Below are 11,632 nucleotides of genomic sequence, written 5' to 3'. Positions count from 1 at the left end.
TATACTAAGAAGTTAAGAAGACTGTTAGAGCCAAACTTACAGGATTTTTGAATATCCTATTTCTAGATTTTTCAAGGGGATACAAAAGCTTGAATATTTTTTCCGCGTCGAAAGAGTTTTTCTATAATTTCTTATTTGATACAGATAATAAATATTCAGTTGGTAAAATCATTCCCATATATAGGTAAGGCTAACTACATAAGCCGTTGTAATGTGACTAGGTGGTTTGTTTGTAGATTTATTAGATTCTAGACGCTCGTCCCGGCTCCGCCCGGATTTCAAGATTCCTGTTCTATCCCAAGGGAGCATTTGATCGGAATAAAAATGCTATCACCAAAGTCAGCTTCTACCCTGTCTGTGTCAAATTTCATCAAAATCCGTTCAATAGTTTCAGCGTGATTGACCAATCCGTAACAACCAAACTTTATACATTTATAATACGAGTGTGGAATGACATTAAAGACAGAAACTTTAAAAGACTAGACCTGACTATTAAGAAGTGTTAATCTTTTTGAGTAGGTTTGAGACAAAGTTGTAGTTCGAATAGCAGTTACTTAATAGCTTAATTTCTGCAAGATATTGCTTTTAAAAGGACAATTTTTTATTTCATAATATATTTTCTATACACATATCCATAGATGAAAATATTTTTGGCACTTTCTTTTATACTTTGCATTCTCCGCTCAAGAAATGTTATAATGTGCAATTTTCATTTATTACGTAATAATATGTATTTTTAAACATTCAATATGCATTAACTTTTAATTATTAACATTTAATAAACGCAACAATGTAAAACTTTTCATGCAAGTTGTAACATTGATAAAGAGAGATTTTGATATTAAGAAAATAATATAAAAATTCCATATAATTAAATAAAAATTACAAAATATACACATATCATTTATATTATATATACACATATTATTGAAATTATTCAAAATTTTTTCATAATTGAACTAATAACAATATATAATTTACTTTTGTATATAACTAACTTTTCAATTAATATAAAATACAACTCGCATGCTAAGCTTTTCATTATTTTAATTGAAACAGAATTTCACTACCTATTCAAATATTTATAATTGGCACTGATATGATACAATAAATATATACTACAATTTTTGAAAACTTCCAAGACTTACTATCTAAAGAACGTAGAATAAAATTTCGATCACAGAAACACACTCAATTCCCATAGTATATACATAGCTATTATACTTACAAATACGACCATTTTAGTATTAAATTTTTAAACAACAAACAAGCGAAGGACAGATTAACCTTTATTATATTTGGAACAAAAGGTTTTCTGCATTTTCTTAGACTTTTTTGCTTCGTAATCTGCGATAAGACTCAAGTAAGGTGGCATCTTTAAAACACAGTCGTGCGAAAAATTAGGTTAATCAAAAGCTGAGATTTGACTGCCTTAATTCATGCACAAATACTGTTTAAGAGATAACTGTGGATTCTTGAAATATAGCACATTAAACTCTAACAATACGTATTAAGAAATATTTTACAATAGAATATCAAGTATCAAGAATATCTGACTTTAACATTTCTTGTATATTTAAATGTATATGTAACTAAGAATCGTGTCTGATAGATTAAAGTGGACAAGCTCATAATATTTTTTAAATATTATAAATTATCTAGAAGAATATCCGTTCTTTGACTGCGTGATCCAGCTACAAGCATTTATTATTTAGTAATTTGATTACGAAATTATTAGGTGGTGTAATCTCACTTAACCTTATTCTATAGAGACATCAATATAATTATGAAAAGAAGCATCATCAATCGGAAATTTTAAATGCCTTTTTCGCCGTACGAAATTGCCTGTACGATTTGGTATCTAGGCCTAACCCACATCTCTCCTATATAACTTAAAGGAACTTTTAGGCATAGCTTTGCGCATGCTCCAACGGTATATTCGACAATTTACTCCCCTTATCGACCCAATTCTTTAATCGTCCCCTCAATTCTTCTAGACTCTTCGATTTCGCTTTATTTATTCTCTTGTACTTCACATCCTTCGGCTTGGTCACATTCCTATGGTTGGACATCACTCGATTGTAAGTAACGACTTGTGTTGACTTCGGTTCGGGATCCCCTTCGTCGCTCTCCGGATTTGAGGTGGCCTCTTCATCAGAATCATTGGCGGGAGTCATCCTTTTTGGCACATAACTGTAGGACCACATGTCGTTGCTCGATTTTGGCTTTTCCTTATCACTATCTATGCTTTTAACTTCGGCAGTGAGAACGATACTTCTCATGCGGAAGTTGTCTCGCCTCTGAGCCAAAAGACTGCTTTCCTTAGTCTTCTGTTCATCTGTTTTGTTCGCGTCTTTGATGTCCTTTTCTGTGCTGCTCTGAGCGCTGAGACCTTTAGTGGATTCGGCGTCTGCTTCTTCCTCAACACTGTATACAGTTTCGAGTATTTCTGGCCTGCGCAAGAATCCATTCGAGCGTCTAGCGACGTTATATTTGAGGTTGGGGTCGATGGCATCTGAAATCGATCGGGCGACTGTAACACTGTCCGGGTTCATGGAACGGAACCTTGGAAGGTTGGAGAGATTGCAACAATCGGAGTCCACGTCTTCCATTATCACAGCGGAGTCAGAATCGTTGAGGGAATCGAAGTCTCCAGTGATATTTGTATCTTGCAACATGTCTCTGAAGTCGGGGATAGATGAGATTATATCGAGGCCGTTATCTAGAAGTTTGGCTTGCAGACTTTCAATGACTTTTTGCTGTTTCATAATTATGGTTTCCCGGAGTGCGAGCATATTAGTTATCTCCTTCTGCTTACGAACCAGACGCGATTCGAAGAGAAGAAGTTGGCTCGAGAGCATTTTCAGCTGTTCCGCCTTCTCTATTTGCAAACGATTGACTAGTTCCTCTTGGGTGCGGTGCGCTCGGCGCCATGTTAGCAGTTGGTGCGCCTGCGCTCGATATTTCATACGGAGGTCTCTGTAACAGATAGAACGAACTTTTATTTATCCAATTATCCTGAATGATCTTACGCAAACATTTAAGTGAGAATGAAGGAAAATTTAAAGTTGGCAAAAAATGTCACAATGTTTTTGGGTTTAATTGATATTGTTTCTGAATTATCTTCAAGAAATTACAATTTAAAAATTTTTGTACTGTATATTTAAGAAATGTACGAAAAATTTATGAAAAATTACATTTATGAAAGGCTTTAGGCTTTATACATATTCTACAATACCTGATAGTCCTCCTAGCTTCCTCTAAGGTATAGGCCTCCAAAGGGTCTGTAATGGACGCTGCCAGAGACACGTCGGGCTCCGTGGGGCTGTTTAGAGCCGACTCACTCCGGCTGTGGACAAATACAAATATTTTTAAATGCTCCTACGTATCTTTGAACGGTCTATTTGTTTATATTTATTTGGTTGTCAATCCATGTAATTTTTATTAATCTTTTTTAATTTATGTACATGCAACAATTTTACAATAATAATTATTACTTCCAATTAATGGTAAAATATAAATAAATTCTCTTAAATATTAATAGAAACAATTATATGAATATATCTTAAATTTTTTGAGATAATTAAGATACAACGTTAATTATACATAATAAAATCATATTTTTATTCTTTTCTATCTCATAGTCGACAATGGGGTTGGTGGGACGCCTGATGGTAAGCGCTACCACTGCCCATAACCATTTGGAAAGGCGTAAGGTCTACAATTGACCTTACGCCTCTAAAAATGGATTGCGAACTTTAACTTGGGAAGAGATTAAGAAAAGATTGACGAGAGGAACGAAGGTAAGGACTGGGACGGATAAGGAAAAGGATATAGGCCTCCGGCTCCCCCACTCCCCGTACGAAACACAATAGCAAACTATTATTTCACACCGGTTTTCTGTGGGGGGTGTGGTACTTCCCCGGTGCGAGCTGGCCCAATTCGTGCCGAAGCGTGCTCGACTCCTACATATAAACTATTATATGTAATGAACGTTTTACCAATATTTATTTGTGCGAAATTCGAGTCTTTCACAAAGTCCTTAGACATTATAGAAAGTAACAAATAACAAACAACACATTAGCTTTAAAGACACGATCAAATGAAACAGACAAACGTAGACACGAAATATTTTCTGTAAACGTTAATTAGAAACTTATTAAAATGTTAATTAACCGCGAGGGATGCGGGCGATATTATATCAAAGGACTTATTTACTCATACACCGTTATTTTAAGCTAAGCGACTTTATATAACCCACTATTACTTTAAGCTATTGCGTTTAGTTGAAATATATCCTTTAGTTTATTCTTACCTTTAACCTTTGTAACTTATTTAAAAACTAGAGGCTCGTCCCGGATCCGCCCGGATATCAAGATTCCTGATTTATACTAAGGGAGCATTTAACCGGGATAAAACGTAACCCAAGTCACCCAAGTCAGCTCGTACCGTGTCAGTCCAAATTTCATCAAAATCCGTTCAGTTGTTTCAGCGTGATTGACGGAAAAACATCCAACCAAACATTTTTCAACTTTCACATATTAGTGTGATATCTTCTATCTTTAAACGAGCAATTCTTGTATATATTATATGTATATATAATTGGAATCTCGGAATCGCCTCCAACGATTTTCATGAAATTTAGTATATAGGGGGTTTCGGGGGCGATAAATTGATCTAGCTAGGAATCTTTTTTTGAAAATGTCATATTCGTGTTTTATTCGTGTTTTTTTTAACAAATAGGAGGCGTTTGAGTGGTCCCAATTTATTATGACTCTTCCTGACATCTATTGGCGAATAATAATACTATAAATGCGAAAGTTTGTGAGGGTGGGTGCATATGTATGTGTGCGTCTGTTACTCTTTCACGCAAAATCTACTGAACTGATTGCAATGAAATTTGCTTCGTAGATAGATGGACAACTGAAATAACACATAGGCACTCTTTATACCGATATTCCTACGGGATACGGACTTACGCGGTTTCAACCGCGGGTCACAGCTAGTATTATAAGTTAACTGCTATCGTAACTATTTAGCGAAATTATAAAGTCCAGAATTTTTTGCATAAAAGTCTACCATTTCTATTTTCCCTTTCATTAAAAATAAATATAATGAAAAAAAAAGAGAAACACATTTGAATGGCAATTTCAACTTAATTGTCTCAGTAACTTATTACAGACGCTATAAGGATGGAAATTATTTGATAATGCCAAAATTAGATAAACTTATAAAATTATTGTGATGTCACCAATCTTTCATTCCTTGATGATGAAGTGTACAAAGTTTGAATTCAATCCGACCGTTAAAAGTGGCAAAAATCGAGTCTACGGGAGTCTTTTACATACAAATTTACAGACATACAGGTGAAGTTAATAAAAAAGCAGTGGCTCAGTGGCGAGAACCTCGGACTTCAAAATCGATAAGTCAGGATCGAGACCGGGCGAGCGTGCAGGATTTGAATCGATTTTTCAATTTATCTGCACATGTGGATAACATCACCACTGCTTAAAAAACGATGAAGGAAAACATCGTGAGGTAACCGGCATGTCAGAGAATCAAAAGTTCGACGACATGTGACATCTGCCGACCCGCACTTGGCCAGCGCGGTGGATTATGGCCTGAACCCTCATAGGAGGCCTGTGTCCCAGCAGAGGAAACATATATGGGCTGATGATGATGATGATGAATAATTTAATTTTTGTTGTCTTTGATAAAAAATAAACGCTGAAATATAAGTTAAACTTCACACACTTCCGATAATTCTAGAATACCTTTCTACTCATTTTCAACAGCCGTTCCCGCTGACTTTAGAAACGGCTTTACCGTTTTCGGTGCGATTTTTACAAATGTTTTGCGGTTAGCACTGTATACATGTTGTGTATAATTTATCAACCGACTTCATTAAAAAGAGGAGGTTTTAAATTCTACTAATTTATGTTACTAGCAATAGACAGTGGAAAATGGTGCTTTCTTCATGTGGAATGTTCAACTCTAAATGTGTCTACCTACAACTACCTGTATTATAACATGTTATTTAAATTTTGAGGGTACGCATACAATGGGAACAGAGGAAATCCGATTAAGTTACATAATATATATATAGACATAGTTTACGACTACTTTATATCTCATTCGAAGAACATAAGGAGATTTTCTACCATATCATTTAAACTGGCAACATCTTCTACCAAAAGCTACCAAATGCAATGTTTGAACACGTGTTACGTGTATGTAATATTCATAAAGACACCAATGAACTTGGCTCGTGCTCTGTACACGCTTAAGTTGCTCTTAAGTACTAACTTGCACGAGGCGCTATTTTAAGGTTATTTGAAAATATTGTTTATGTAAAACATGAATTATGAAGTGTTCTTTATTTTTTAATCCCATCCTACTAATACCATAAATGCGATGCGATCTCCTATATTATATATAAATTACGTTTTAAATTGTTTGTACGCGATGGACTCCTAAATTATTCAACCGATTGTGAACAAATTTGCACACCATGTGCAGTTTGATACAACTTAAAAGATATAAGTTTAAATTATTTCAATAACGAGAAACTACCCTACCCGGGCGGTCTCGGGGCGTGACTGATGAAATAAATAAATACTTATAACATGTGTATATTTATAACTAGCGGTGCACCCCGGCTTCGAACTTAGTACATATATACTCTATAGCCTTCCTCAATAAATGGGCTATATAAAGAAAGAATTGACATTGAAAGACACTGCAAGAATTGTTGAAATCGGACCAGTAGTTCCTGAGATTAGTTCGTTCAAACAAACAAACTCTTCAGCTTTATAATATTAGTATAGATGAATATTAAGTTTATAGACAAGCTGGTAGTCTAATGGTGAGCGAGGCCTCCCATCTCGCTCGCAGGGCCTCTGCAAATAACCGCATTAGGGAGGGGTAAGGGAAGGGTTGACGTCAGGAATTTTGAATACATCTGAATAGGTGAATATATCACCAAATCTTTTTCAAGAGCTTATCCCTTAAATCGTATATAACGAATGCAAGCCACCCCTTATTCCTTTAGGGTTGCCAAGTGTAATCTACACTAATATAGTAATGAGGAAACCATTAAATTTTTGTTTATTTGTAACTATTTCACGGAAAATCTGCTGTACCAATTGCAATAATTGTTTTGGCATTAGCGGCTGTAACTTTATTGAGCATTTTACCCTTAAATATAAGTTATACGCAAAGAATGTCGTTTAGTATGATGGAACTAGATAAAACTAAATTCAATAACAATGGAATAGTAGTATTTTCTTGTGTTTGTTTAAATCGTGTTTAAAATCCGTTAAAAAGTCTTTAATTTCTAATTTCTAGTACTTACTATTTTATATCAATTTTGATTGAAGATATTATATACTCTTTAATATCATGATTATTGAAGTGAATTTTAATATGATTTAATATTTACTAATTCAATATTAAATGTGCTGTGAACGTAGTCTTCTAATTTCTTATATTGTGTCAAATTTAACCAACAGCAAAAAATTTAAAGTAATAGTATTTTCTTGTGTTTGATTTTACGCGAGTATTATAACATTTAGAAATTAAAAACGTTTTAACGGATTTTAAACGCGATTTATACAGCGAGCGTGGTCACAGGGAGACTGTAAAGTGTTCGAAACGTCGGGTTATAATATAATGAATAAATCGCGTTTCAAATCCGTTAAAAAAATTTTAATTTCTAAATTAAAAGTAATGTTGGCAGCCCTACATCAGAGTAATAGTGAACCAGTTATATCTCCGGCGAGATGTATCAGACAGACGTCTTTAACAAGACAGAACAGTGCTTTGTAACAAGCTGATATTTCCTTACTTTAATCATATACCACACTAATATTATAAATGTGAAAGTTTGTTTGTTTGGATGTTTGTCCGTCAACCACGCGGATATTGCTGAACGGATTTTGATGCAATTTGGTATACAGACAGGGTATGAGCTGACTTGGGTGGTAGTATACATTTTATCCCGATTAAATGCTCGGTATAGCACAGAAATATTGATATCCGGGCGGAGCCGGTCGAAGCGTCTAGTAATCAATATATAAGAGAGTTATATCCATATATATATATATATATATATATATATATATATATATATATATATATATATATATATATATATATATATATATATATATATATATATATATATATATATATATATATATATATATATATATATATGCGTTGAATTTGGGTAAGATGAATGGTTTAGACTAATGGTTGTTTTCAAACGTCTGGATAAGTTCTGTTTAGCGTATTTCTGAGCTAAATGATAAATATTAGAGTATACTTCAAAAGTCACTGATAAACTATTAAACAGTTTATCAGTGACTTTATTAGCCAGTGTGAAATTACTGGAGGTCAAACTGGTAGTTTGGTTAGGTTATGTTTGGTTATGTTTTTTACGATTTGTCACTTGCATAGTATAAAGTATGTACATTCAAAACAATAATATGTATGTCTCAATGTATGGACGGACGAATGAACCCTGTTACACAGGTTTTAACCTAGCACAGGGATCATTGTTTAAAAAAAATAGATGCTGTAAAATTCTAATGTACCTACATAATTCATGAAATGTCTGCAGTGTATTTCTTTTTTGGTTCAAATAAACTTATTTTTATTTTTTTTTATTATTACAGTTTTAAGAAAGGTTTTTGATAAAAGGAATAAAGGGGGGATGCAAGTTTGGACCATGAAAAATTATTTAACCAATACGCGCACAGCTGCGGACAATAACTAGAGTTTTGGTGGTAGCCGTCTTCAAAATGTCAACTAGACCAAATTTAAATGGGATGTGGTAGTCCAGCTTTCAAATAAAAAAAGATTCATATAAATCGGTTGACCCAGTATGAGGTAACAAGCATAAAACAAAAAACAGTCGAATTGGTAACCTTCATTTCTTTGAAGTCAGTTGATAATATTTATAAAAGGACCGGTCATTGGTTATGTACGTTAAGCGTAGAATCCTACTAATCCTACTAATATTATAAATGCGAAAGTTTGTAAGGATGTGTGTGTGTTTGTTGCTCTTTCACGCAAAAACTACTGAATAAAATTTGATACATAGACAGATGGACAACTGGAATAACATATAGGCAACTTTTTATCCCGATATTCCTACGGGATACGGAATAGCGCGGGTGAAACCGCGGAGCGCATCTAGTTTGATATAAAGAAGTAAAATAGTAGAAAAGTAGAAACTACCCTCAATTTGTTGTTAATTTTGTTTGTTTTTGTTGACCGTACTTATAACGCTAAGCGAGATATCATGATGTAAATATTGTATTGTAAGAAGGATTTAAGAACTTCTTTAGTTGCCTAAAATGTAATCTTTAGAGAAATAAATGTCTTTAACCATAAATAGTTATATAGCGTTTATTTATCCAGATATACACACGAAACCTCGCAACACTATCAATTAATCATTTCTTAATAACCTTAATTATATGCTCAAATATATATAACTAAGGTTAATACTGAATGTATTAAAGGGAAATATACGTCACAGGGAAGCATTAATCACGTGGAGTTTGGGAGAATAACTTATCAAATATCACCAGGTAGACTTAGAGACGTATTATGTATGGCATATATCTCTATACTAGCGGTCCGCCTCGGCTTCGTCAGTGGTATATACATAGTCTATAGCCTTCACCAAAAAATGGGCTATCTAACACTGAAAGAATTTTTTTAATCGGACCATTAGTTCCTGAGATTAGTGCGTTCAAAAAAAACAAACAACCAAACTCTTCAGCTTTATAATATTTTAGTATAGATAAATACTGATATATGAAGAGTTTGTTTGTTTTTTGTTTCTTCGAACGCGCTAATCTCAGGAAATACTGGTCCGTTTTGAAAAATTCTTTCAGTTTCAGGCTTTAGGCTATATATGTACCACGGGCGAAGCCGGGGCGGACCGCTGGTTGACACTGTAGAGGCGTAAAGTCTCCAATCGACCTTACGCCTCTCCAAATGTCCATGGGGGTGGTAGCGCTTACCATCAGGCGACCCACCAGCTCCATTGCCGACGATCACATAAAAAAAGAAAACTAGGTGGGGAATAATCTATTAAAGTGTTATATGCGAAAGTGTTTGTTTATTTATCTTTCCTTAATGGAAAAGTATGATTAACATAACTGTGTATTTATCCCCACAGCATTCGTTTAAACTTACTCCAATATTGAACTAATTCGATATTCGCCAAGTGAAATATGACGCCCGACAAACTCTGGGTTATTTATTCGGTATTGATTCACAGCTATTTCGAACGGAGTTAGCTATAAGCGCCTTATGTTAAACTTTTATTGGTGTAAAAGCGAAATGTTTGCGAATAATGGAATTGCTATATTGTGTATGTGTTTTGGGTAAATATTCATTTATTTTTTCGGATCACTGAAATATGATAATCCTTGTTTATATTAATAATAAGAATGTCAGAGATTTTTTTTCTATTAAAAAGAAGACGAAGCCACGGTAAAAACTTGTACAATACGTGACATTAATTTAACAATTAATAACATGGGCTGTTTATGCTAAACTTATATTAAAGTCACAATATGTAATAAATGTTTTCGTAATTTACCTTAGTTATTACTTAAAGCGTGAGAGGTCATCAAAATTATTAAAATAAATACAAAAAATGTGCAAATATTGAAATCTTAGAAGGTATTTTTATGCTTGTGGAAAAGAAGGCCTCAGAGGTCAGAGGAGGTAGCAGCAAATAAAAATTAAAAAAATTAATTATTAGAAATATACATGTAACTTCGTTATCTAGTCACCAAAGTAATTAAATATTGAAGAGTTAGAATACATTTTGTAAATACATATATAATAGGAACAATATTACAGAACTTTTTTTTTTGTGGGAATCGAACACACTACCTACGTCTACGCATCGTAATGCAGATTTAACCACTGAGTCTAGTTGCTATATCCATAAACACTGTTACATTTTAACATCTATATATTATGGATGGTTATATATAACATATTTTAATAAAAACACAACATTTACTGTTTGTCTGTATGTCATACAACAACAACAATCAAAAGTTTACATAAACAGTATTAAATTATACACATTTTTACATCAAACTCACATCAGCATAATTAATAAACCAGACTCACCAAACGAAAAAACAGAATTTACTAACAAAACTTATTAAAACAAATCTAGATCAATTATCGTAAATGATAAATCGTCACATACCGTTTTCTACGATTTTCACCGAAATGTGTGATTAGGGAACCCATTGGACTTTTATCACATTATTATACTATATAAAGCTACACACCCACTGACTGACTGACATCGCTTTTCTCGGAAACCGGGCGAAAAGTGGAGATAATTTTGACACGAACGTATAGAGGAGCCGCAATCGACCCGCGGAAAAATATAGAGAACTCGCCGCGCTCGAAGACCAGCTCGACGCCCGGCGGCCCGCAGAAACGGTGGCTCGCGGAGGGGTGGTGTTCGAACTAAAAATGCTCTAGACCTTCAGCAATTACCAGGTAGGCCAAAAAAATGGCCAATTTCGCGAAAACAAGATGGCCGCCATACTTTGCCAAAATCGCCATTTATGAATCCTTACGT

The 11,632-nt window shown here is 34.0% G+C and overlaps 1 protein-coding gene across 1 annotated transcript in view; it reads right to left on the bottom strand.

Annotated features, from left to right (window-relative positions):
* Nucleotides 1-1,019: 1,019 nt before the first annotated feature.
* LOC119830108 overlaps nt 1,020-11,632 on the bottom strand; it is a 95,759-nt gene continuing 85,146 nt past the window's right edge. Inside the window, exons 3-4 of the mRNA XM_038352964.1 lie at nt 3,239-3,349; nt 1,020-2,979 (exon numbers count right to left, since the gene is read on the bottom strand). Coding sequence (XP_038208892.1) covers nt 1,905-2,979; nt 3,239-3,349 — 1,186 coding nt within the window. The 3' untranslated portion in view covers nt 1,020-1,904. The remainder of the gene's footprint in view (nt 2,980-3,238; nt 3,350-11,632) is intronic.

The sequence above is a fragment of the Zerene cesonia genome, chromosome 11, assembly GCF_012273895.1.
Source record: "Zerene cesonia ecotype Mississippi chromosome 11, Zerene_cesonia_1.1, whole genome shotgun sequence".
In the NCBI taxonomy this organism is placed as follows: Eukaryota; Metazoa; Arthropoda; class Insecta; order Lepidoptera; family Pieridae; genus Zerene; species Zerene cesonia.
The sequence above is the reverse complement of the archived record's forward strand: the minus strand, read 5'-3'. Positions and strand labels throughout refer to the sequence as shown.